The sequence below is a fragment of the Sus scrofa genome, chromosome 7 (assembly GCF_000003025.6).
Source record: "Sus scrofa isolate TJ Tabasco breed Duroc chromosome 7, Sscrofa11.1, whole genome shotgun sequence".
NCBI lineage: Eukaryota > Metazoa > Chordata > Mammalia > Artiodactyla > Suidae > Sus > Sus scrofa.
In genome coordinates this window covers 70,559-98,033 of record NC_010449.5, presented here as the reverse complement: position 1 = coordinate 98,033, position 27,475 = coordinate 70,559, and the positions used below count along the sequence as shown (strand labels likewise).

The 27,475-nt window shown below is 53.9% G+C and overlaps 1 protein-coding gene across 15 annotated transcripts in view; it reads right to left on the bottom strand.

Annotated features, from left to right (window-relative positions):
• DUSP22 (dual specificity phosphatase 22) overlaps nt 1,764–27,475 on the bottom strand; it is a 52,834-nt gene continuing 27,122 nt past the window's right edge. Inside the window, exons 5-12 of one of the 15 annotated variants that reach the window (XR_002346215.1) lie at nt 14,706–14,755; nt 12,778–13,278; nt 11,525–12,628; nt 10,585–10,674; nt 6,324–6,398; nt 4,146–4,317; nt 2,287–3,724; nt 1,764–2,015 (exon numbers count right to left, since the gene is read on the bottom strand). Coding sequence is in view for 3 of the 15 variants with exons in the window: in XM_021100091.1 (XP_020955750.1) it covers nt 2,441–2,634; nt 3,652–3,724; nt 4,146–4,317; nt 6,324–6,398; nt 14,706–14,755 (564 nt within the window). In the remaining 12 variants the exon portion in view is untranslated. Of the gene's footprint in view, nt 2,016–2,286; nt 3,725–4,145; nt 4,318–6,323; nt 6,399–10,584; nt 10,678–11,524; nt 14,756–27,475 lie in introns of those variants that run through there. The other 14 variants (XR_002346210.1, XR_002346212.1, XR_002346211.1 and 11 more) reach the window with 14 other exon arrangements.

Here is a 27,475-nt window from a genome sequence, read left to right as displayed (position 1 = left end):
TGCTCCCCTCCCCTCCCCCCACCGCACCAGGAGCACCCGCAACAGTGCCGGTGGCCCGCCCTGTAACGGCCAGTGTCCCAACTGACAGTCCTCCAGGCTCGTCTTTCTGAGAATCAGAGGCAGGTCTGTGTGTCCACCCTGAGTCCCACAGTGCCTGCTGGGACAAATAAGCACTCGTCAAGCAAACCAGCCGATGACAAATGGACAGCGGCGGTGCAGCCTCCTCCACGGGGGCCGAGTTCTGAGGCCAGGCTGGACAGACCTGTGTTCAAAGGAAACCTCAGCAGGGGCAGCCTCAGAAAACTGCTGGGAACAAGGCCTCCTCCGCTGACAAGGTAGGGCCCTTGGGGCGGGGAGAGTTCACCGTGTGGCCCCAACACCTGGCCTGGACAGGAACACAGAGGGGGCCTCTGGCTCTGACATCTAAGCAAGGTCACCACCAGCCTAAGTGAAACAGGTCCGTGAGCTTTCAGCAATGGAGGACTGGCCCGCCAGCCACAACAGCCCCAAACAACCGCTGGCGAGACTGCGGGGAGCAGGTGAACAGGAGCTTCTGGTTAGACAGCCAGGCACAGTGCGAGGGGCCTAAGAGCAAAGCCCGGGGTACCGCCCTCCCTCTCACCCTCTCCACTGGTTTGGGGTCGAAAGACCCAGGTTCAAGCAAAACAGCGCTCTCTGAGCCTCAGGTGAATGTCTTCTCTGCGGGTTCCTAAGGTGACACTTTGTGACCTCAGAACACCAGACAATTACCAGGGCTTGTCGCCGGTGCTGGGACATTGGGCCATGGGAGAGGGACCCCATGGGGCTGAGCCGTAGCCAGAAAACCTATTTCCCCAGCACCGGTGCCTCCTGCCCTGCGCACCACTGGGGTCCTCCGAGGCTCTGCCCGGGGCTCAGCCACTGTTCTGGCACCTCCTCACATGGGCCTGGGGGACATGTCGGGGCTTGAGGCCTGGCCCGGCACCTCGATCCCAGGCAGGCCTGTTGGGTCAGGATAAGCAGTTGAATCCCAACGGGGATCCGTGCTGTCATCCCACACCTTGTCAGGGGCCGCTTCCCCACAGAGGGTGCCCTCTTCACCCCATACCCAGCCCTGTCTCGCCCCTGCCAGGAGTATCCAGGCATCAGACTCAGAACGCAGGCCAAGCCACCTTCAGTGAAGGAGCCCACACATGTCAGCTCCTTTAGTTTAGTCAAACCCATCCTTCAAGTAAAAAGGGAAATTTCCTTCTTCCTCCGCTAGGTTTAGACAAGAAAATGCTGGGAGATTGACTTAAATTGCTCCTCCCATCAGTAGTGTCCTTCAAATTGAAGCAGAACACAAAATAAGGAGAGGGCCCGGGACCCGCACAGGGTGTCCTGGAGCGCCTGGGTCCCCTGGCTGCCCTCTGTTTGTGGGGGTCCACTTCCTTTCCTGGGGACTGTGGTTGTGTCTCCTGCTGTCACCACCCCTCCTTCTGGATGAAGACAGTGGCCTTAAAACACAGCAGCCCCCCTGCCAGGGGCAGCCTCCCACATGCCTTGTGGGGTCCCCGCCCAGCTAAGGAAAAGGTGGCCGTGGGCCAGCAGTGGCCAGCTGCCCTTTACCAACAAACAGGGGCACATGTGGTGAAGGCCACAGACCCCAGGAGACAGTTCCCAGGGAGCAGGGCCCTCAGAAGCAGTGACCATGACCTTGCATGGGCCCTGGACGGGACAGCAGGGCCCTGAGCTGCCCTGGGAGCAGCAGAGTTAAGGGCAAAAAAGGAGCCAACGCAGCGGGATTAGGTAGAGACTGTTCTCTTGCCAAGGAGGGAGTACACGGCCCAACACAGAACAACACAATTGCACACGTATTGTTTCAACGAAAGCAGGCAAGTTCACAAAGCACTTCTGGACACTTAATAGGAACTCTGGTTGCTTTTCTTCTTGGCAGCACCAGCCTCAACTCTGTGGCTTTGCAGTATTTCAGAAAGTTCGGGTACATGCAAGAGGTCTTCTGAGAAAGGCCCAGTGCTCCAGAATCCCCGGGGTGGCTATGAAGAAAGAACGTCACTGGTGACAAGTATTAAAGCAACATTGCAAGATGTGGGACCACCCACCTTCACTTACACATGCATCCAGCTGATTCCTAACTCCTTTTTCTGTTAGCATAGTTACACTTTGGGGTTTAAGGAAAGAATCACTTTAGAGGCAATTGTCTTGGGTGCAGGTGGGTAGATCCACACCCACACCGCCCTCCCATCCATGGGGGCCTGCGCGAGTGTGTGTGTGGCATCAGGGCATCCCAGCCTCCCAGAAGCTCACCTGTGTCCACCCTCCACACACAGGGAAAGCTGCTCTTCTTATTCAGGGGGCTTTTTGTGGTGGAATTCGGAGAAACTGTGTTGCAACATCTTTTTAGGGAGAGGCCAAGAACGCTTTTTCATTCTTGCAGCTCTGCGTGCTTAAACCGTCCGAGTCAGTACAAAGGGCTGGACCACGGGACTGCTCCCCACGAGCGGCAGGGGCGGCGTGGAGCGAGGCGCAAAGCCCAAGCTGCAAACTGCACGTCTTGCCGGGCTGGCCAGCTTGGCCTGATGTCAGATTTACCCACCGGAAAGCGCTCCCGCAGCCCAGTGAACATGACCCTTTTCCCTTTGGCTTCAAAAGCAACTGCGATGGAATGTTTCAACTGTGAGGCAGAGGCACTTGGAACAATGAAAAACACCTTTTCAAAAACGCTTTAATGAGGTAGCTGAGATCAAATACCAAATCCACAGCAATCACAAAGGCGTGTAGGAAGTGCTCAGGCATTTCTAAATGTATGCTTAGACGCAAACTATGACGGTGTCTAAGGACCGCTCTTGCTTCCCAAATCCCAAGGGTACATGCGAACTTCGTGCAGAGGCCCCAGAAGAATGAGGGGAGCAGGAGGCCGGAAGCGGGGGAAGCTGGACGGGGGGTGGGGGGCGTCTGGGCTGCTCTCCCCGCAGCCAGTGTGCTCGGTGAGGAGGACACATGCAGGGAGGACTCGGACGCCAAGGGCTGGGCAGGGCAGGCTCGAGGGGGATGGCGGCTCGTCAGAATCGAGGAGGCCCCATCCTCATCGCCCAGGGACATGCAACCCCCACCCCGCCCCAGAGCCCTGGAACCACCCTCAGGGGGCGGAGCGGGCACCCCGAGTTCTCCTTGCTGTCTGCTCACAGGCACAGGCTTCTTTGGCTGAATAGCTTTTCCAAGGTCAACTCCAAGTGCCTTCCCAGGGGATCATGGACGAGGGAAGGGCAGCAGGACCTGTCCTGGCAGCGTGGACCTCGTGATGCTTCCCGCAGCATGAACATCCAGAGCTCCCACTCACGCACAGACACGCTCACCCACATGTGTACATGCGCTCCGGCTCGCCCACAGGCAGGAAAGGCAGCAGCATCCAGACAGTGCAGAAGCTGGGGCGGGGGCAGCGTGGGTGGTGGCAGGGCTAGTGGGGTCTCGGGAGGGGCCTGGATCCACCTGGACACCCCTTCCAGTCCTTGCGTGCAGCCGGCAACCAGGGCAGCTGGCAGGAAGACTGGCCGGGGCCTGGCTAGGTCTCTGTGGTGTAGCCGCCGTGGGCCAGAGGAGGCAGGGCCGAGAGGCCACCCCAGCGCCCGGCGCCAGGCTGGGGCTCAGCGCGCCCCTGCTCTTTGTATTTACCCAGGATGCTTCTGGCTTCTTCTGCATCCCGCAAGGGGCTCTCTCCGTACTCCTCCTTCAGCCATTGCCGGTACTGGGGAAGTGGACAAACCAGGATGTCACATGCTGCATCACCCAGACTGCTCCCTGTGGCCAGGTGGCATGGGTTTTGCCGCTCTGAACAGGGAACCAGTGGGCATCGGGCAGTCAGCTCCAAGGCCGGCCAGTTGGGGTCAAGGAAGAGAAGTAATTGCTTCTTCCAGGTTTGGGCCTGAGCACATCAACGCAAGCCTGACCCAAGGCAGAGGAACTGAAGCTACCGAGGGGGAGGGACGCTCTGCAGCAGCAGGTGAACCCGGAGAACGGGGACGGCGATGGAAGCAGTGGGCATGAAGGGTCCCAGACCAGGCAGCCCCAGGGCCTCCCCCGGCAGGCACGGTTCTGGGCGTGCACAGAAAGACCGGGCCTCTGCCAGGGGCTGCCGCTGCCACTGCCAAGCCCTTCACCATGGTTACCTGATGGACGTGGTGCTCCTCAAACTCCTGGAGCTGCCTCTGGAAGCCCAGGTTGGGGTTGGCGCAGGACCTGCCTGCCCGCACGGTGTGCAGGGCATCCTCCCAGCCGAGGTCCGTGACCGTCATGACGTAGGCAACCACCAGAGTGACGCTCCTAGAGACGCCGGCGAGGCTGCAGGGTCGAGAGCCACGCAGCACGGGAGGGTCAGGGCACTGGGAGGGCGCATTCGGGAGCCCTCCTGCCTTGGACTGTGAGTGGGCAGCAAGCCAGTGTGGGGCCGGGGGCGGACTCAGAACATAGCAGCCTCTCTCTGCTTCGCGACACCAGAAGCTTAGGCTTTCTTTACCTCTGCTGGCCTCGGTTTTGTAAGGGTTTTCTACTGGCTATGGCTCTGGACACTCTGTTTGACGCTTCTGAGCCCCTCTTCAGAGACTCGCCATCTCCCTCGGACAAATAAAACAACTAACGCCCATCGAGGGAACTTGAGTGGTCCAGGATCTAAGCAATAAGCCCATTTATAACCCGCAACTTTTGAGGCTTCACATTTTTAAAGTCTGGTTTTCTTAGATCTATAAGGACCAAGTCTATCACTTAAGAAACTCATTCATTTCAGAAGCCCTTACCAAAGATGCTGTGTGCCTTACACGCCTAGGCCGAGCCGAGTGGGCACATTCCACATGTTCTGAGGGGCAGGGTCAGGGGACATTGCAGGCAATAACGGTCAATTTTCTCTAGCAGGCTGAGTAAGGGGACAAATTTTAAATGCACATGCAAATTAAAGCGGTCACAGAGAGGTTGTGCTGCGTCAGACTTGGAGTGCTCAGCAACGGTTTATGATGGGGAAGTTTAGAAAATTTCTCATTTTTAGAAAAGCCTATCTTCAGATTTATACAACTGCATGAAATACGAATTCCTAGAATATCAGGCCTGCTCATATTCAAATATAAATAATAACAGTAAAACCACTCTCAGGTAGTGGTTCTTTCCTTGGGGTGAGTACCAGAAATACTGAGAGAGCCTCAAAAAAAAAAAATCCTCTTGGGCTGCACCCGGGTGGCCCTACCTCACCAGGCACAGGACTCCAGAGCCCGTGAGACTCTGCCTGCCCCTCAAAGCGCTTCAAAGCCAAAGTGAGCGAGGGTCACAAAGCCTGCAATCTGTGCCTATTGCATGCTCTTTCTACAAGTAAAATGAAGAATCGCACTATTTCAAGAAGTGTATAACAGAGCAGAACCATCGGATACTTTGAAGTAAAGCCATCGAAGTATCCAATGCCGTCTTTTCAACTGCCTCGGAACCAGCTGCGGTTTCCACGAGGCTCCACAGGGCGCCACGCGGCGGACCCCTGTCCCCTCTGCCAGGGCAGCAACGCTCCCTAAGCAGCCCTCGCACCTCCAGGGAGCTTCCACTGCAGGAGCGGCTTCTTGGGGGTAACGCAGATGACTGCTAAGCTCTCAGTAAACTCCGCGCAAACCTCGTTCAAGAGAGAGGGGACTTCAAGGACAGCAGGTTTCTCCAGAGCGCCAGCTGCTGGTTCCCTACATGCACTGGTCATCATGGGGAGCACTGGTCTGCTCTCTTTATGGGCTTGGTTATCAGCAGGCGCACTAGCAGTGATGAAATGAGGGCCCACAGGACCTGCGTGCCGGCTGTGCGTCAGGCGTGGGGCGCCGTCCAGCATTAAGGGCGTTGGCAGAGCTTTCTCTGTGCCACGTGTGTGCTCAGTGTGTGTAAACACACTGCAGAGTGGAGGGGACTGCAGGGGTGGCTGCCCATAAGCTAAGAACCTATTCAAAGTGTACGCCCCAAACACCTAAAAGCCCCAATCTGTAAACAGAGAAGAAATGGTCACTTTGGTGTGACGGCAATGCAATGCTAAACACCCACATATGCAATCGAAACTCTCCAGAAAGAAACAGTGCTTGGAAAGGCCACTGAGCTGGGCCTGTGTTCTGACGAATGTCAGGAGCAGGCTGGAAAAGGAGTTTCTGTTGTCCAGTAACCCTGACAGTCCCTGCAGAAACCTGAGAAAATGAAAATCCTAGGTGAAAAGGGAAGAAAAATGTCTGGTTCTCTTTCAGCAAAGCAAGGACTAGTGAGCAGCTGGGCGGGCAGGCAGGTGCTGGCGATGGGGTGGGGCTAGGCTTGCACACAGAGAGCACGCTCAGCACACGTACCAGTGCACCAGGCAGCCCTCGCCCCTGAGTCGGCACTCGTGGATGAACTGGATGCTTTCCTTGAAATGTCTTGTCCTGGGGGAGAGAAAAGAGAGAAGTGACAGCTTTCTAGTTTACTCAACGAATGATGAAAAGAAAAATCCGCTTGAGGTTTCTGGAAAAGGTCCTGAGGCCACAGCTTCAGACCCCGGTCACTGTCTGGGGCCAGATCGGCCTTGGTTTGAATCCGACCCACGGTGCTGAGGCCCGGGAGGTGGCTCGGCTGGGATTTTCAGTTCTCCGAGAGCAAGGAGCCCCTGAAACATACAGATGCCACTGACTTGTTGGCAGGCCAGGCCTGCTGAGCCCCACTCAGTCTGGGCCTCTCAACACCCAGCAGCACAGTGACCAGCTAAGCAGCCATGGGCATCACAGCCCCCAGATACAGAGGTGCCCCCAGTATGGGGCCCCACTTCTGACGTCTGAAAACCTCACTATCCCCACTCCACCTGCTCTCCCTCAAGGTGGACAGGTCCTGCCTGCCAGGGCTCTAATCCTGCTCCGCCACTGGGTGTGGCCTGGGGAGCGTCACTCACAAAGTGGGACGAAGGAACTCACACCAGGTGCAGTGCAGACTCTGAAGTCTGACGAGGAACTGTGAGCATTCTCCCGCCCCTGTTCACACCCAGCTGTGTTCTAGACGGGGTGGGGGGTGGGGAGTGCTTAAGTGTAAATGCTTGGAGGGGTCCACAGAGTGTGTGCCTGTCTTGTCGAGGTCCCTAGCTTTGAGTGGCCTACCAGGCAGCCAGGCAGCTAAGGTTGCCCATGGCCCAATTAGCAATGGTGCCAGAGGACAGATTACCTGCAGGAGCGGTTCAGAGATGAGCAAACACAGTTCCCAGCCGCACAAACTAGGTCTGCCGTCTCACAAAGGGTGACAGGGTGAATGAACGGAATGACCGGGGTTCATGGCCGTAAGAAAGGCAGCCAGCTGTCGGCTAAGGGGGGTGCCCAGCTGGGACTCTGCGAGAGGCAGGCGGCACCCCCAAGGCCGACACCGCCACTCATGGAGGTTGAGGGGTCCCACACACAGACCCCAGACTCTCCCCCAGGGCCAGGTTACACAGCAGGGCAAGGTGTGCCTGTGGACGCTCGGGACAATGTAAACTTTAAAGTGATGCGGGGCATTGCAACTGCACCCCCAACGCGACGTGGCGCAAAACAGGCAAGGAAAGATCCCTGCTGTGACCCTGAAATCTGACGGGGCCAGAGCAGGGCTGTGACGCAGAAGCCGAGGAGGCCAGGCGGAGGGGAGGGCGAGGCCGTCCAGAAGCCGGCCCAGAGCAGCGTGCCGTGGGCCCAAGGGAAGCTTCAGGGCTGGGAGCTTCTGTCCTGTTTCTCCCGCAAAACCCGGAGCTGGCAGCGACCTCTGCTGCTCTGGACGTGCTGAAGCTGTGGCGCACGTGCTCAGCCACGCCAGTGCTGCTGGAGCAGTGGGCAGCCAGACCCTGAGGGCGACCCATCCTCCCTCCGGTTCTGGCCACGGAGAAGGAAAGGGGCGGCTGCAGGGTGGGGCTCCAGGAAAAGTTTCCCTTCCCACTGAAGGGAACATACCAGCACGGGTGACAAGTGGTTTGAGGGGAAGGGGGCAGGCCTCTGGGACAGTGAGTGAAGGAGGTCATTGTCTCTCTAACTGAAAATACCGCCAATCAGATACGCTGCTCCTTAGAGCCAAATACCATCCACCTGAGATCGACGGGTGCAGCAGCTTCCAGACACTGAGCCCCTCATGTGGCTAAGGAGTGGCTACAGGCTGCCTGCCTGTCATCTGCCTTGTGGTTTCCTGGGATGACACTGCAGAGGGCGGATAGGCCAGAGTGAGGGTGGATTTGACAGCAGGTCCAGGGCCAGGACTGTGCCCAGAGCCCAGCTTACCCCAACCATAGGCTAGTGGCTGAGGGGCATGGCTGGAGTGCATACATCTCTGGCTATAGATGCCACACTGGGGCATCCACGGGGTCCCCAGGGGCCCTCTTCACCCCTGGAGCCTGTGCTCTTGCCTGTCCTTTGTGGCTCTCTTTCTGGTCAAGGCAGGAGGGAAGGAAAGGAAGAATGAATCCAGAAATGAGTGACAATGGCCCGACTGCGGGCACGGGAATGGCCTCAGAACATGCTGCATAAGCCACTGCAGGGGGGCGGGCTTGTGCTGGTGCTGGGGAGGTCACTGAAGATGATAGCTGAGTCTCTTGACTGAAACCTCAGAGTGGGAACAGCTTCTGAAGTCCTCTTTTACACCTGCATGTCCCAAACCACAGGCACGATGAAACCCAGGTTCTAAATTGCTGTGGCGCTGGGTTCAATAGTCAGTCTTGCCACATCTCAGAGTAGAAGACCGGGGGAGGGGGTGTGGTCAGCAGGGTGACATTCAAACTTGCCAGAGCCTAGAGGGAGCGTGCGAAGAGGCCCACAGGCAAGAAAGCTGCGGGGAGGTTCCTGCCCAGCCTTCCCCCTTTCGGCTCTGTCTGCATTGAGCGCTAAGTCTGGGACAAAAGCGCAGAGGGCTCCTGGCCATCGCCGTGTTGGGACAAGGGCCGCAGCCCTGGCCCAGGACTGTAACGATTCTGACAAAGGGCCCGCCCAGAGCCCTGCTATGAAACTTGACTCACGGACACGGCTGGGCACGGGGCCAAGCCAGACACATTCCTAGAAGCGCCTCTTCCAAAGAAAGCCAGGGGGCAGGCGCCCAGCGCTGCTGGGGTGGGTTATTTCCAGGGAAGCTCATGACCTAAGCAGAGCCTGGTCGTCGCATCCCTCCTCCACAGAGGGAAATACCCGGGACTACGGTCCTCGAGTTGCTCAACCCTGGACACGAAGCAGAAGCACAGACGAAGCTGTCTCAGTGAGCACCGGTCCCCACTCCTGACCCCGGCTCTGCGCCTTTGCTTCCGTACAGAGACACGCGGGCAGATTCTGGCGGAGGAGAGCCAGCCGGCTCTTCCAGAGGGAAGCACGCCTACTCACGCGTCCAGAGGCCGACAGCGGCAGAAAACACCCTGGGCCGGGCCCAGAGCCGCTCTCTGTGGGGTCAATAAACAGCCCGCAGCTGCCACTGTCCTCTTCCCGCTCCTCCTCACTGACGAGTGTGTTCCAACCCCTCCCTCTCCATCCAGAGGCCGAGAGCAGAGCCAGCCAGGCTTTCCTCATCTTCAGAAAGGATGCTGGACAGATCCAGCAAAACCATATACTGGACGATGCTCCTTTGGAGGGTCTGAGCGATTCTTTCCACTCCAAGTGGAGGCTGAGGTTCCCACTGCAGGGCCGGAGGCAGTCCTGTCCTGCCGGGAGGGGCTCTGCGGGTGGGAGATCCGGCCCAGCACCTTGCGGGGCAGCTGGGCTCACCCCACAGCCAGCAGCGCCAGAGGATCCAGGCTGCTTCTCCTCCGGCTCGAGAGCATGAACGTGAGTGTGTGCGTGTGAGCACGTGTACACTGCGTATGTACAGGGATGCAAAGGGGAAATCACCAGGAAAGGCAGCGCCCTGCGGGTTTTCGTCCTCAAAAACAACGCTTCAGGAGCTCCCGTTGTGGCGCAGTGGTTAGCGAATCCGACTAGGAACCATGAGGTTGCAGGTTCCATCCCTGGCCTCGCTCAGTGGGTTAAGGATCTGGCGTTGCCGTGAGCTGCAGTGTAGGCTGGCGGCTACAGCTCCGATTCGACCCCTAGCCTGGGAACCTCCATATGCCGTGGGAGCCCAAGAAATGGTAAAGAGACAAAACAAACAAACAAACAAAAATGCTTTAAAAAGAAAAGCCAGTGGGTGGAGCGTTCTCTCTGGGCACAGGAGCGGGAGGGTGGGCAGCTTCCTCCAGGGCAGAGCCAGCCCAGGCCCCCAGGCCCTACACAAACGGTGCAGCTCTCATCGCACCCAGAGGTGGGCAGGAAGGAGACCTCTCCCTGGAGCAGACCTGGCCCTGCCTTCCACACACGGGACAGCTCACATCTAAGCCGAGGCTTCCCCAGCGTTTACACTTCCTGCACTGGCAACACTCGAAGAAAAATTGGGGGGAATGTGCGTTCTGCATTTTCCATTTTGCCAGATAAGGTCATTTTAAAAACAAACAAGAAAAAACAAAACCCTCTTGACAACCTACTGCAACGTCATTTTTCAGAGAGCTGTTCCACACCGAGAGAGCAAGGCCCGCAGAGTCGAGGCCTAACAAATGGGCTTTTATGTTGAATGAGAGAAGCCTTCTAAAAAGAGCCCTTTCCAAGCATCTCTCACCTCTGCAGGGTCCTCCGGAGTCATGCGTGTGCAGCTCCAGGGAAGCAGGACACAGCACGCCAGGGCCCACTTAGCTCTGATCTTGCAAAACTGCTTTTTAATAATGACAACAAAGAAAAATGTAAATGAGAGAGAGCGAGCTGACGTACAGGAGACTGAGCTCACCTAAAGTGAATACGCAGTAAGACGGGAGGGAGCGAGGCCGGGTGCTGAGGTCTAGACACAAGCTCTCTGCAGCAGCGCTGGGCCCCTCTCCCCACAGAGCCCTCAGGAAGCTGAGACCCTGCTCGGCGCTCAGTCCTGTCACAAAGACTCTGCGGAAAGATGCTGCCGGCTCCCCAGAGGAGCCCGAAAGACAACCCACACCAATCCGAGCGATAAACACGCACAAGTCAGAATGAACAAACAGGCTGTAGCACCCCCAGCCCTCGCTCGCAAGACACAGTAACACTTTTTTCTTGAACAGGCAGAAAACAGAAGCTAGGCTTTCAGGACCCTTAGCGTCCGTAAGCACACTTTCACTACTATCTCACCTTCTGCTACAGAAATCGTGAGGGAGATATTTTACAGATGAGAAGTGAGGTGAAAATGACTTGCCTGAGGAAGCACAGAGAAAGAAAGCAAAAGCAAACATCCCCAAAGCCTCAGGTTACTCAGCCACCACACACTGGCCACCTCGGAAGGTGTGTGCACTGGATACGAAGCCCAGGACCCTCTGATGGCGCAAACCACGCAGAACACGCCAGCCCAGGGCCTGTGGGGTTAGCGCTGCTATGGGAACTTGAACTTTCACATTTCCTGACTGTGCAAGGCAGCGGGTTGGGGAACCAAGCTAGAATTCTAATGTGTGACTCTTGTCTCAGACCAGGTTTCTGCATTTTAAGTTCCTGGAAGATCAGAGGGGAGTTTGTGAGAGGTGCAGCCCAGACAGAAAGCTGACCTTTCTGAAGAGTCTGCAGCCGGTCTCCAAAGGTCACAGCTCTCTTACTAAGCACAATCAGCAAGAACTCCTGGTGGCACAGGGGTTTGCGGGGAAAGATTATATCCAAAGTTGGAAGTGATTTTTAAATCTGTACCTAAATTTAAAAGAATAAGCAGCACAGTTGTCCAGAGTTCATTTTGCCATTAAACACAGGAACTCTTGGGCACCAGGAGGTGAAAGCGGCCAGACCAGAGGGCCTCTGACCACCTACATCGATGACAATACAGAAACCGAAGGTGCGTGTCAGCCTTCCTGCGCTCCCACTGCGGGCGGAGTAATAAGCACAGGCAGTACCCAAAGTGAGGCTCACAGGCTCGGCTGTCCTGCCTGCCCATGAAGAGTGTCCCTCGCTCCCCTGCTCATTGAAAGGCACGAAGAGCTTTCCAACACTTGGAACGGGTAAAGAGAACAAGCTCTTGCACAGGCTGCCTCTTAACATATGAAGTGCGTTCAAACTCCAACCTAGTTGCCACACGGTCTCCTTAAAACTTCAATAAAGCAGGAAACATGTACAGACCTATGGACTTGTACGTGCCCAAAGCCTTACTTATCTATAAGCTTTGCTCTTACTAACGATCAACAGTTAGTTTCCCCAAGGGGAAACACATATGCCCGTGAGTATGAGTTTGCCTTTTGAGGTGTTACGGTCTTGACAGCCTTTTCCAAGAGAAGCCAAGGTTGGGCTGCCAGGGGCCTTCCCTCGAAACAGCAGCGACGGCCACTCCCTGGCTCCTGCTGTCACGAGCCCCAAGCTCAGGCACTGTGACACCCACTCTGGGCCACACTCTCATCTGGACACAGGTAAAGGGTTAAAAAGGGCCAATTGTACCTCTCGACAAGACTTCTGTACATATTTGGGACAGAAGCGAATGAATTCAAATCTTATGAGTTGGTCCTCTGGCCCCAGGCTGACTGTGTTTGGGCTGGTTTTGCCAGAAGACTTGAGCTGAGGCGGGAGATGCTGGAAGTCAGGGGAGCAGCTGCTGCTCCCTCGTCCCATCTTCCCAGCAGCTGGAGGGAGCCTCCCCAGCCCCAAAGCTATCGTTTCCACATTGCATGCACCTGGAGGAGAAACACCCTTAGAGTCAAAGGCTCAGGAGTCGGGAAGAACACTTCTACACGCATGGTCCCATCTCCCCAGATCCCCAGGGCAGCATTTTCAGATGTAACAACTGAAGAGCCATCCAGAGCAGACGAAGCTGGTTTTGCACCTGAGACGCCGAACGTCTGGGTCTATGGCCAGCGGTACAGCACGGGGGGCCGCTCAGCGCTGTCTTCGCGCGCGAGGTGAGTCAGGGACCCTGTCCAGGCAAAGCTCAAGGATCCTGGGGCAGCTGCAGCACAATGGCATCTGCTCGGACTACAGGTGCCCAGGGGTGTTTCAGTCGAATTCTTCCAAGAGTCATGGTCCAAGCAGGTACTGACACGCTCAATAGCATGTTAGAATCTCAGTTTGAGATAAGAGCAAAGCAACTCTTCTAAAAATAGCCACCAAAACACGGGCAGAAGATCGCTGTGGTCTCGAGAGAAAGGCCGTGGCTCACTTCCTTCCGTACACACAAGCCCTCCAACCACTTCTGTTTCTCGACACGACTGGTAACCAAGGACGTTCTCTGGCACTTCTTCCCCTTCCAGACCTCGGCCACCACTGTCTTCCTAGCGATCCTGTACAACCTCTCCTCCACCACCTCAATCATAAGGACTGGCTTTTTCTGCGAAATAAGAGGTAGAGTGGAAACACGGGGCTCGGGCCGGACCCATGTGCCTGAGTCCAGCCCCTGCCCTTGCCTGCTCTGATGCTACACCTCCTGCACCTGCTTCCACCCCTGTCCACTCCCCACATTGGTCCATCCAACAGGAGCCTCCCCTCTCTCCCAAACAGGTAGATCTCACAAAAGTATTGCACAACCTGTGATTTCTCGCTCTCCCACCGTGAAAAGCCAAGGCTGTAGTCAGGTCCAGCCTTCCACAGCTTTCAGACGGGCTGGGCACACAGGGTCCTAACACAAGGCTATGTGGGCTGTACTCCTGACATGCAAGACTTGTAGGCAGTCGGGCTTGGGAATCATGAAGGATCAATCTCGACAAGCCTGTGGATTCCCAAACTCGGGAATACCATGGCTTCCAGCTTCCCTGAGGAAATGCAGTCACACATAATGCCAGAAGGGTCACTGTGTCTGAGCTAAACTAGCTGCCAAGGTGAGCCTGAGATGCAGAGGCTGGGTTTCTGGGAGCACTTCTGGGCCTCTCAGCCGCCGACACAGTTCAAATCCGGGCTCAGGGAAACTTTCGTCTCCTCCACATCACGGTCCTTCCAAGTCACTGAGTGCGGTGGCACAGCTGTAACCCTGCTGGGGCTCCACGCTGAGCCCTGCCCCCCTTTCTCCAAAGCCCAGTCTCACGGGTCTCATACAACTGTGAGGCTCTGGAAGGGACAGCAATTATGACTCTCTCTTGGAGTGGACAACAGAGCTAAAGTGGCATCGGAGATGTACTCAGCTGTGGGGAACAGAGGGCAGGACTTTCTTAACTAGAAAAAACTCATCTCTCAACTCCAACAAGCTTTCCAAGTGCAGGTCCCTATGGGTGGCCACTAGCCACGTGAAGCTGCAGAGCTCTTGAAACGAAGCTGGTCCCAGGGGAGACGTGCTGTCAGTGTAAAAGCACGCCAGATTCTGAAGACTCGGTATCCCCCAAAGACGCAAAACGCCTCATGTTTTACGTACTGAACACATGCTGAATTGAGAGTCTTTTGGGTATATCAGGTTAAATAAAACATGTTACTAAAATCTTGCCACCTGTTTCTTTCTTACTTTATTAATGTGGCTCCCAGAAGATTTAAGATTACATGTGTGGCTCATATACTATTTCTACGGGACAAAATGCAAAGGCTTCCAGAGAAAGGGTGAACCTGATGAAGATTTGGTTTGAGGCATCCTTTATGGAATTAGACTTCTCACACACCCCACACGCACGGCACGGTGCTGCTCAGTGGAAGCTGCAGGGGCACAGACCTCGGTGGGGCCCCCGCCCTCCTGCAGGGGGGCAGCTGTGCTCGGTATCAAGGCCCCTCTGTTCTGACGGCTTCACAGTCATTCATTCTTAACATGTCCAAATAATACACCAGTAAGCAACTTACAGGTTTTGAGAGGGTGAATCCGATGCCGGAATGCACAGGTATTTAACCCCCTGTAGAATGACAAAAAATAAAATAAAAAGATGATACTCAAAATATTTAAAGGAACTATTTACTCAGGTCAAAAAATAAAAAAAATAAAAAGGAGAAGTTTTTCACTCATCTTTTGTTGCCAAGGAACTGGGGAAAAACTCTTTAATTAGGGTTCCTGGTTATTTTCCATGACCCTGCACACAGACACTCGTGCTCTAGTTTGAAAACAGCTTGTAGGTGAGCCAGCGTGTATCAGACTAGTGAAGTCATCAGGATTTCCCAGTAAGGGTCCACAAGTTTCAAAGCCATCATCTTAGATGGTTGTTCCCATAGGCCACTTTTAAAATCTATTTCATTTAGGATTCTGAATGGTCAAAAAGGAAGCAATGACAGTAAAACCTAGCTGTGATGACACGGTATGTGACAGATGAGGAGCGTTGCAGTTTCATGATGCAATGACAGGAGCTTCACACACTGGAAACAATTTGATTTATTTTTGCTTGATGTTCAGAAGAGTAAAAATGTGCATACAAACTAATAAAAATTTTTTAAAAAGAATCCAATCTGAAAAAAAAGGATCCAATCTGAAAAAAAAGGAACTTCATTTAGTTCACAATATAAATCTAAAAATGTGAATGTAAATTCATGATACAAAAATCAGGCTAAACTGAAGTTTTATTAAAAGCTTGGTTGATACTTCTTTGGAGAGATTTAAAATATAGTTCAAAGGGTCTTCTATAAGTAAAAATACAAAATCTAAAAAATCTCAGCAACCTTTGCAAAAGAATGTGGCTTCATGAAGGCTTCAAGCTGAACCACTTTTAAACCTTTCTCTCTTGATAGCCTAATCTAATAGAGTCTAGCCACCGTGTTGTAGGTAATTAATGGAGGGAAACACATCAGAAGCCAGAAACATAACCAACCTGAGAGAGTAAATGAAGGAGAAATATGCAGAATCGTGATACGGACCACCACAAGTCACCCAGCAGAAGTCATAAAGTAACTTGTCCTCTAGAATCTTTTGAAATTATCTTGCAGCTGGTCGTTAACCCTTTACTGTCAATCCTATCATTAGGCCTTTCTGGGCTGGATTTGCAAGGGCAGTCTTGCAGGAGAGCTGTGTCCTTCTCCACACCGTCAAGCCCACTTTCCAGCAGAGGAGCTACCATGTTCCTCAGCCTGCTTTGCTGCCAGGGTGTAGACTTAAGACCTGGTTTCGGCATCTGACACACCTACTTGAGGCAGATTTGGAAACAGGACATGGGGAGAGTCAGATGGATACGAGCACCTGGGGGGCAGGTGCAGGTGGTGGCAGAGGTGGGCCGCGCTGGGCTGGACGTGGCAGCGATCGCAGGGGCAGATGTGTGTTGTGGTTTGGGTGCTGTTCCTGGAGCTTCAGCTGAAAGCCTGCTTCCCCAGCTCTTCTGAGGAGACCACAAGCTCTCAACTGTCTCTCAACAAGCCCCTTCCTGCTGAAGTGGCTCAGAGTGGAATCTGCTCTCTGCAACCAAGACCCGAGTGACACAATTTCCCTTCCGGTCTCCTGGTTTTGACAGGTCAGAAAAAAATATTTGTCCTGATTACTTCATTTCTTTTCCCAGTTTGGAGTCAATCATAACATCTTCCAACAAAGTCTCCTTTGGGTCTGGAAGAAGAGAAAGGGGCACTTTCCCAGGGTTGGCTGCTGGAAGAAGGAACCAAGGCGGCAGCCTTCGCCTTGGCACCGTTCTCTGCTGGGAAGAGGGAGGTGGCTGCCTGAAGCTCCCAAGCACCTCCAAACCCAGGGAGGTTTCAGAGCTCTGGTCTAAAGGAGAGGAAACGGCACTGTTAAAAGGCGTCATTTCACACCTTCCTTCCATCGAGGCCCAACAGGCTTGCTGGTATAGATGCACCACGACCCCCTCAGACACCTGCCATTGAAATGACTCACTGACTCTCTTCCTCTTAAGTGAGAGTTGGCTGTGGATCAGGCCCAGAAGCTTGTGAAATGCCTGCCTCCCACCCACTTCCCCCCATTTCCTTCGGAGCAGTCCTTCCAGACCGTGGGGAGGCTTCTTGGGGTTCCACTTTCCCTTCCACTGCGATGTCGGTCTGAGCAACCTCAGAGCATCAGTGATGCTGAGGCGGGTCCCTCTAATGCAGGATGAGAATGCCTGCCACACGTTCTGACTCACAGCCACTCAGTTCTAGCAGAATCTGATCAGCCCAGCCCACAGGTTGGGAGGAAAGAGAAAAAATGGAGAAGGAAGAGAATGGCCAGAGGGGAGGCTAAGCGGGGCCTGGCATACAGACGGCATCCGGCATAAACGCCAGCGGTGGTGTGGTGGGAAGCACTCTGCCTCTGGGCCTGCTCCGAACAGGCCCCTTTCTCCTCTGTGGGGCCTGAGGCAGAAGCAAAAGGGGCCAGCCCCAAGCTGCAAGAGCAAACTGGGAGAAGACGGCCAAGGGGAACCCTCTTGCCATGCCCTCAGAGGACAAGGGGGCAACCTTCAGTTGTGCGGGGTCCCCCGCCCCCACCGGTTGGTAAGGGTGGGCAGCAGCTGCAGCTTTCCATCTGTGAAGCGTCCAAGGGGGAACAGGCAGCTCCTGGCTCCAAGTCTGTGGACCCCACAGCAAAGGAAGGACTCCGAAAATGTAAGATCTTGTTCTCCCAGGGGCAGAATAACAGTAATTAACAACCTCCCCTGGAATCAAGCCTAGCATACAGCAGGCACTCACTAAATGCCCATCCAATGACATGAGAACAAGGAGAAAATCAATTAACCCGAAGATCACACTACACGAACAGTACAAGGCAAGAAAGATAAGGTGACGTGCCTATGTCTTATTCTGGCAACCACGAAAACCAGGGCCACGCTGCTCAAAGAGCAAGCTGCACACGCACTGCGGGTGTGGGCCTCCCGCCATCCACTCCAGCCCCACGCGCTAAGCAGCAGCTCACTGTGATCTACCATAAGAAGGGAACAAACTATGCAAATACAGTAAAGAAAGGAGTCAAAACGGTCGCAAGGGTTCAGTTGCTCACCACCAAGAACTTCTATTTATCCTGGCTTAGTCATTAATAAAGACAAAAAGCCTCTCTCTTGGAGGCCACAGGCTGCAGAACGTAAGATGCCTGAAAAAAGGGTTCCGATGCTGCACACGTGTACAATTCAGTTAATTACTAATTCAGAAAGCGGCAGGAGTGACGGCTGTGTGAAGGGCCTCAGTGCTACAAGAAAGCTGGACAGACTTCAATTTACCCCAGTATTAAAGGAACGGAACATTTTGATACGATACGGAATATGTCCTTTATCTACTTGGAGCATTTTCTGTAGTGTGGGACAGAGATGAGGGACAGGGTATGTTAGCTAAATTGTGAAACTTTAGCAAAAAAAGAAACAACATCTTATGGGACAAAATTCTAGAACAGTCTATGAAACTCATAAGTAATAAAAATAGCGGCAATGTTTCCATTACTGCAGCATTTACCATGTGGTATTTCTTCCTTCATGTTACCTCTAATATTTAAAAAAAAAAAAAAACCTTAAAAGCAGTTATCTTCTTTGAAATAAAATTCTTACTAAAAACATAAAAATTCAGTGTTTCCATGATATTTCAAAAAAGTGATTGGTGGAAAGCCAATCAACATAAAATGTATAGATCGCAATTTAGGGAGCTGGCCCAGGAGGGCACGGAAGCAAAAAGCACGCTCAGTGCAGAGGGTCATGATTTCTATGCGGGACAGAGAAAGAGAAATTGATTTCTTTGGACCACATGACATTTTGAACGGCGCCAATACCGATGCAATGGGGACCCAAGGGAGGAAAGAGGCAGACAATGTGCACACAGAGTATTTACAACACCAAGTGGCACATCGCTTAGTGTGACATAACGCAGGAAAACAACTAGGAAACACGCGAAGGAAGTGAGAGTTAGGTGGGATCTGCCGAGGACGGCTTTCTGGATGAAGTTTTGTGTTAGGTTTTGAAAGAAGCAGTAGTCACCTGACTGAGAAGAAAGATTAGAAAGTATTCCAGAGGTTCTTCTTGAACAAAAGGTTAGCGCTTTCTACGTCCATAGTCTCAAAAGTTCTAATACTTTTCAGTTTTCTGTTTCAACAAGCATAGTAACCACCAAAAGTAAGGTTCTTGCTTTTCTTTGGGCCTGAAACCAAAGATCACACTTAAAACGATACATAGGCAAGTACTTGAAAAGCAGGGCCAAGACGCTGATTTCAGGACTAGTAACGCCATCAAACTCTCGCTTGTTTCAAGTACAATTTCTAAATCGCACTGTTCTCTTTCTGAAACGTCATAAGTAAGAGTCTTCTGAAGAAGCTAGTTGACATCCTACTTTTCACAAGAAAGAGCAAGCCCTGTATTCTGTCTGTCTCTCCTCTCAGGAAGGCTGGCAAGGACTGTTATAGCAAATAATGCTCTTCTGCCTGTTCGCAACCCAAGAGGAAACATCGGAGGGACGGAGCTCACCAAGGGGCCAGGACCGGGAGAGCCACCAGAGTGACGTGACGAGAAAGCCTGGCTTCTCACACGTCCTGCTGGGTGCAGCAGCAACACGGGTGCACGGGAGGCCCCACAGAGACCCGCTTCCTTTGACACGCACGTGTGGGGGTGCTGGGGGCTGTGCTGACTCAGGCCCCACAGCGCACTGATGCTCACGAGCCATCACACACCCACCCAGGGTTGAGAAAATGAGCTAAGACCCCACAAGAACTAATTTCACCACATTCCCCAAAACCGACCCCAGAAAAGAAACACAAAATTGAAAAAAAAATACAATTTGAACTGTCCCATGTCTGATCAGAAGCGAGAGCACAGCTTCTGCACTAAATTAAAAACCTCTCTCCCCCTGGAGACATTCACTCTCGGCACTTGTTTGTGTGGTGAAATATATGCAGCAAAAGCGGACCATTTTCACCATTTTTCAGTTTACAGCTCACTGGCTGGGACGGACGCACTCACATCCTCATGTCCATCTGCAGGGCATCTTCGTCCTCCCCAGCGGACGCTCTGTCCCCACTCAACCCCCCGCCCCCGTGCCAGGAGCCTCCCTCCCACCCTCGGTCTCCACGAGTTTGACAACTTGCGCACTTTTGCGTAAACCTAAAGGTGGGTAACCTCTGAAAAATCAGTCTGGCCACACTCTTGACGGTCACGGAGCCAGCAGATGGCAGCTGCTGACCGCGGTCGCTTTTGGGCGGAGGGGCCAGGAGTGGCCGCGCTGCACTGGGTCTAAGCCCGAGCCGCGCTCCAGAGAAAAGGGGGCAGCGACGCCCCGGCGTGTGGACGCGGACGCCAGGCCCGAGCTCGGCACAGGCCTGCTGGTCATCATTTCTCCTCCATTCGAGAATTTTCACACAGCCAATAACCTTTTCTTTGTTTGCTGTTTGTTTGTTTTGCTTTTCAGGGCTGCCCCCGTGGCATATGGAGGTTTCCAGGCTAGGGGTCGAATCAGAGCTGTGGCCACCGGCCTACACCACAGCCACAGTCACGCGGGATCCAAACCGCCTCTGTGAGCTACACCACACGCAAGGCAATGCCGGATCCCCAACCTACCTAGCGAGGCCAGGGATCGAACCCGCATCTTCGTGGATCCTAGTCAGGTTCATTAACCACTGAGCCACAATGGGGACTCCTGCCAATAATGTTTTAAAGGGAAAAAGTACGATATAACATTATATCCATAGAAAGAGTACATCTGGAAAAGCCGACATACGCCTGCGGACGAGGCGCTGGAAAGGGGCACTAAACACAAAATCAAGGACAGTCCAGGGGGAGGTCCCGATGGCTCTCTTTTTAGTTATTTTTACCTCAACAAATCTCTCGAAGAAGATACTGTAGAAAATCACTAAAGAAGATAAATGAAGGCCTCTAGGTGTGTCACATAAGAGACATCTCAGGTCCAGGCTCTAAACAGAAGATGCATTTTCTTAACATACCCATTGGCCACTGATTCTTCCTGCACCAGCTAAATTTAGGAAGCACTACCACAAATAACACCTTCCAAGAACTCTGCGGTGCTTGATGGGGTGGGGAGGGGTGGGAAGGTCAGAGTGGAGAGACAAGATTTAGCCCTCAGTTAGATTTTGTGAGAAAAAAATGCAAATGAGACCCCACTAGCACCTGGCGGCTTCTTTCAGGTTAGTCAAAAAACGACATACATTTGACTCGTCAGGTCAACAGATGGAGAGCCCGAATGCTTATTTTTGCTCCAACTACTTTTGCTCAAGTGGGCACGGTCAGCTTGTCAGATTTCCTCAGGCCAGCGCGGTGGGCCACGCCAGCCCAGCACCCAACCCTCTTCTGCAACCCGAGTTCTGCCTGAGGACCGGCCGATGTGTCAACGTCACTCATGGAAACAGCAGTTTCGCCAAAATCTCCCCAAACTGAGCAGTTCTACAGTTACCCAACTGGGCGTCAATGCTGAACACCTGTGTGCAGAATCCCAGCGAATGAAGCTGGTATCGCACGGGTTCCACAAAGGGGGATGTTGCCCCGACCACCCATCTCAGGTGGTGACAGATCCGACTGCAAAGTGAAGAAGTAATGAAAGACCCCCTCTGAAGCCCTGCAGTTCTGACCCAACCCCCTCCCCAGCTCCCCGGAGTCCCACACTTTCCCGTGCAGCCCTGACCAGGGCTCCTGTGCTCCCTCCACTCCTTCCGGAGCCCTCCGGGCCGTCAGAAAGCCTTGCCTGACCCTGTGCCTGCTGCCTGGCTGACTCCAGCACGCAAGGGCCCCCGACAGGCCTGGGGTGGGGCGGGGGAGGAGGACCTGGTTGTGGGTGGTCAGTCTCTCCCCTTAGAGCCCAACTCCCTCCAACGCCTGGATCCCAGTCACCTTCCACTCCGTACCCCAGCCCCTCTCTCTTGAGAGATCACCAATAAATGGTTACTAAGTGGATGAACGGAGAGCCACATTTAGCATCTGAAATTCCAATGCGTCCTGAGGGTACTGTGCCTGGGGGGCTGGGGCAGAAGCCCCCATAGTTGTCCCAAGCGTGGCCTGGTGCAGACAGGCCAGGCCAAGCACCCCTAAAGGGCGACACCTCCACCTGGAGTTTACTCCATGCCCTAAGTGGTCTTAGCGGGGTGCTCACCAATAGCGGCCAGTCGTGTCGGTCTTGCCAACAATGGAAAACCGTCACTGAGGTGGAGGTAAGCCAGATGCTCAGAAATGTTCAGGACTGCATTAAATTGGGGATTCAATGTTCTCAAGCTTTGGACTCAACACAGGCTCCTGGAAGATGCTGGCTCAGGCACCCCACCACCTGGCCACAAAGACCAGGGGTGACCAACTGCGGCCTGGGTGCGATGGGACACAGCCTTGCCTACTCATTTGCGTGTTGCCCGGGCTCCTTTCACACACTGGGTGGGACGAGGGCAGAGGGATGCCCAACCTCAGGACCCAAGAGCCAGGCCCTGGATGGAAAGTGTGCTGAGCACTGGTGAGAGCGACTTCCCAAAGTCATTGTGATGACTTGGGCTCATTTGACAAATCACACATCCTGCTTTTCTTCCAGGCACGGGAGATGTTGAGCAGCCTTGGGATCCCACGATTGTAACGCATCACTGCCCTCAGCTCCCTCCCTTACTCTGAGGACAGAGGGATGGAGGAATCTCCTTCTAACACAGGACTTTTTTAAACAAGGAGATCACATGAGCTCTGTGAAACACGGAGCGATTGGAGTTGCTGATAAAGGAACAGGGTCCATAAAGGAACGGGGCTGTGTTATTTCCAGCAACGACCAAGTTGCAGAGATGATGCCTGGGAGCCTGGGGCCGTGCTCACGCTTCACTCTGCTGGCTCACCCTCACCTCCTGGGCAGGAAGGTGCGGGCTCTCTTCTTAAACACGGCCCTCGCCTCGGGGAGGAGCACAGCACTGCTTGGAAGGTTGTCTGTGGCCCTTTTGAAGGTACCTAAGCAAACAAGTCCAGGCTCCCTCGCTTAGGATGGGATGAGACCTTCCTGCAGGTAAGCAGCAAAGCTGCGGGTTTTCACCTGCCCTCAGGTATGGGCATAATTCTTAACACTGAGAAGTTTTTCCGAACAGCATTCAAAGTCCCTTGGGGCTAACATCATATCCTTCAAAAGGGATCAGACCCTGGAAGTGATCTGTTTCGAGAATGAAGCAAACACTGACCCAGGGCAAGACAGTGCCTGGGAGCTGGCTGGTCCTGCATCGGGGGTGGTGGTGGGGGTCAGGGTCAGGGTCAGGACACGCAAAGGGGAAGGCCAGTGCGTGAGCCTCACAAGATGGGCCTTGAGCTCAGCACAGTGAGAAAGCACCTGGGGCTTGGGGTGGAGCGGAGCAGAGGCCACGACACCCGCTTCTCTGCTTCTCCTGGACGTGAGAGGGGGAGGAAGGTGGGATGTGGTCAGACCGCCCTGCATGTCCCTGGCTCAAGGGTCACTGCCACACAGAGTGTGGGCGTCCAACCCCCAAACACAGCACGGGAGGGCGTTTTCGTGTCCCAGGCCTTCCTTGAAGGGCAACGCTTCAAGCCCTCCCTCCCCCACCGCTGGCGCTGTGAGCCATCTGATGTGCTATTTTTATTCTGACAGCTGCATCCTCTCGCAATGAGCACAGAGGGAAGAGAGGTGCGGGGAGGCCAGAGGTCAGTTGGGGGTGGGCGGGTCCTCAGCCCACGGGCTGAAGCCACTGGCCGTGATGCCACTGCAAGGGCAGGAGCACAGCAGGAGGGGCTCCAGCAGAAAAGTCGGCAAGTCTCATGCTACAGGAACCCAGGGTAGAAAAGGCAAACCTTACTTTGTCAGCTCTGAGCTGGGGCACGGAATTCACGGGGCGAGCGTGGGGAGTTATCTTCCACTTGGATGCTGTGGGCTGGTCTCGTGGACACAGGTCAGTTAATTCGGGCAGGACCAGCTCCATCATCGCTAGGCCCCGGCTGTTCCAAAGGCCAGCACTGTGTGGAATGACCTCCAAACCGCTCTGGTTAGGAATATCTCCCAAAACCAGGAGGCTCAAGCCAAGGTCTGGGCTCAGCTCTGCTTTCTGAGACCGAGACCCCTCAGGTGGTCACATGAGGTCAGGGAGGTGCCCCTCTGCCCCCAGGTGAACAACGGCGGAACAGTCTCTCCTCCTCTGGCTCTGGCAGTGGTTCCGGCTGAAGGAGCCTCGTGGGTGATCTTCCTTCAGTTGGGAAAAAGTCTGGGCACCAAACAAGCATGCCCACCGCTGGCCTCAAGAGAAGGCGGCTCCCACTCAGACTGCAGGCTTCCCCTCACCGCGCATTCGCTGGTTTTTCCCTCAGAAAAGGTGGCAGAGGGCTGAAGAACTCTGCCAAGATGCAGATGCTGAAATGACATCTGCGCTAGTTGTGGTGACGACTGAAGGGAGAGAGAGAAGCTCTTGATCCCGTCCTGGGGCCTGACGCCAACCTCTGCCCGGCACACATGCGAGGCCTCCACAGGTCCCGGGAGCCCCCCCCCCTCGGGGGGTGGGGAACCCTCCAAGAGCAGCTGCATGAGGTGATGACACTCTCTGCTGTCGTTACTTCACCCCCAAGCTTTTAAACCAGGTCGGGCTGCTCCCCTCGCAGGTGTGGCAGACGCAGGGTCCACCTGCAGCGCCTAGCAGGTGATGAGTTATAGGAACACCTGAAAATGGCAAATTTGCCTAAACTCGGCTTTGGTACACCAGGGTACATTTAAATCATCATCTTTCTTGTGGCTAAAAACAACAACAGCACCCATAGAGCCGTTTAACTCTGCTTTGGGTCTTAACCAACCAACCCCCTTGAACTTCTCCCTCAGTTTTCTGACTGCAGGTTGAAGCCTGTTGCTTTTGATTTTTGCTGTAGAATCTCTTCCCATCCTTTGATTTTCTACCTTTTGGTGCCACTTTATGAAAATGACTCTCCCATGTGTCTAGAAAAAAAAAAACCCTATCCCCAGTCCAAACGCTCACGATTTCAGAGCAGGATCACTGTGACAGCTTCCCAGCAGTCTCCTCGGAACCCATCTCCCTCACTCCATCCCCGCCTTCCAGCCAACACCCGGGAAGAGAACGCTGAATGTGTCACCTGACTCTGGCCGTACATCTCTGCTGAGTCTCTGCTCCACACAAGATGGAGCCCAGACTCCTCTGTGTGATGAACAAAAGCTCCCTGGAGTCCTGCTGCAGCTCAGTGAGTTATGAACCTGACATAGGGTCTGTGAGGACTCTGGTTTGATCCCTGGCCTCCCGCACTGGGTTAAGGATCCAGCGTTAGCGTGAGCTGCACCATAGGTCGCAGATAGAGCTTGGATTTGGCGTTGTTGTGGCTGTGGCAGAGGCTGGCAGCTGCAGCTCCAATTCGACCCCTAGCCTGGGAACCTCCATATGCTGTGGGTGCAGCTCTAAAAAGAAAAAAAAAAAAAGCTTTCCTAATCTTCCCTGAGCTTCCACTCCCAGCCTGGCTCCGGCAGACCTAGAGTCTGTTGCTTTGCAGGCGTGGTTCCCACCTCTCCAGCTGCCCCTCGCCAGCTGCCCCTTCTCACTATCCTCTTCTCTGTGATGGTCATTCCACGGTATTGGCTCTGTGGTGAGGCCTGGCTGACCTCAGGGATGGCCATTTTCTCCTGGTGCCCCAGGGCCCTCAGCTCTGTCAGGCATTTGAAACGCTGCACCATTTAAGGATTTCCATGCCTGCCTCTTCTTCGTGTGGGCCACATCCTCCTTCTCTTTGTATTTTTCCCAACCCCTGCTATAAAGTAGGTCCAATCAATGTTTGCTGAATCTGAAGGAGTAAGTCCCAAGTGAGCCAAAAGGAGAACTGAAGACAGCACCACCCACACCCACCCCCACGCTGACCACCGTCTCCACTCTTCAGTCAGCCAACATCCACACATGTCCACGGTCCCAGGGCTCATTTCCCTCTTCCTGACCTCCCGGAAGGGCTGGTGCCACTGGAGACACACCTCCCCACTGAACCAGACCTACCAGTCCTGCAAGGCCACCCCACCCCCTCTTCACAGACCTCCCCGCCCCCCAGCCCAGGGCAAAAGGGTCCAGTGTAAACAGTCGGGCTACCACCCAGGCCACGTGACAGCAATCTTGCAGCAGCGTGTCAACACCTACTGCCACTGCAACGGAGCAGAGAGGGAGACCACGTGTCACACGCTATTCCCAAGACCTTGGTTTGGAAGTCCTGGCAGATCTTGCCATTGGCACATTCCCCACTGAGGACTGGGAGGGATCCAAGCTGGGAGAACACACGCTCAGTACCTGACCCCGCAGGGGCATCTGAGAAGAGGGACGGAGGGCAGCTCGTGGGGAAACGCTCAGCTCAAGAAACTGGGACTTGACCTAGAGGAAAGGTCTAGGAAGAAGAGTGTTTGGCATAAGTCTCCCGTTATGTGCAGAGGCTGGTCAGGGAGTGTGCGAGCCAGAGAGAAAGTGCACAGCTGAAGTGCAGGGAGCTCAGAGAGCCAGGCGAAAGGCCCACCGACCTCCTCCACCTGGATGCACCGCTCTCCCCCGGGCCGAGGTGGCTCGCGGCGATCTCAGCCCCTCTAGGCCATCGGTGCTGGAATCCTGGCTTTAGAACTCTGTGTGTCACAGGGGCCAGCAGCCAGATGGAGCTGCCTTCTTCGCACTTGGCTGCCCACACTCACTCAGGGAACCCAGACGCAGCTGGACTCGAGAAAGAGCGATTACTAGACAGTTTTCGATACCTACCATCATCATTTCTATTTGAGTCATTTCTATTTAAGTCTCGGGTCGGCTTCAAACAAATTTACCTCCACACATGAAAGCTGGCAGAGTAGGTGCCACCGACACTTGGGCGGCATCAAAGACTTTGCAGAGAGCTGGGACAACTGTCAGCCTGAGAACTGTCCCAGGGAAAAGGATGATTTTTTTTCAAAGGCCTGGACAGCAGACCTCCAGCAATTACGACAGTGTGTTTTTTTGTAACGCCAATAAATAAATAAATAAATAAATAAATAACTCATCCGCACTGGAAACTACGTCCAATCCCTTTAGGAAATCTTACCCAGTGCCTCAAGCTGCATCACTGGGGCATCTGTGAATCCTAACAAAAGGACATAAACTCCATTTAACTGAAACAAGCAGAAGTAAAACATAACTGACATTGGAAACGAATAGGCTGAAAGGTGTGCCATGGGCTAACTTCTCCTTCTGTGTCCATGACCATGGACAACAAGCATGTAGCACGTCTAAGGTCACACAGTCACACGTGAATCCAGGGAAAACACAGAACCCATTCCAGCCAGACCTGGACATCCAAATGGACTCTTACCTGTCCCCACCACTGACGCCAAGAGTGTGGCCACCTGCCTACCTTCCTCCCCTACCTCTCTTCATTCAAAAAGATACTATGAAGATACCCCTATTGCAGAAAATAGAAAGAAAAGTGAGCATTCTTCCCACCACTTTCTCCCATCCTTCTCCTCGTCACCACTCTTAGGAGTGGGAGATGGTCCTTTCGAACCCTTATCCGTGTGTATCCATGCTCCACACGCACCTACAGAAATACACCGTTGACATGAAACTGTACATCAGCGGTTTGATCCTGTGGGTATTACTCTACAACTTGCCTCTTTTGCTTAACAAGTAACCTTTTCCTGGGCACACAAATAATCTTTCTCTTCTTTTGAATTTCTGCAGAGTATTTCTTTCATTTTTGGCTGTGTCCACAGCATGTGAAAACTCCCAGGCCAGGTATCAAACCTGCACCACAGCAGTGACCCAAGCCATGGCAGTGACAAGACCA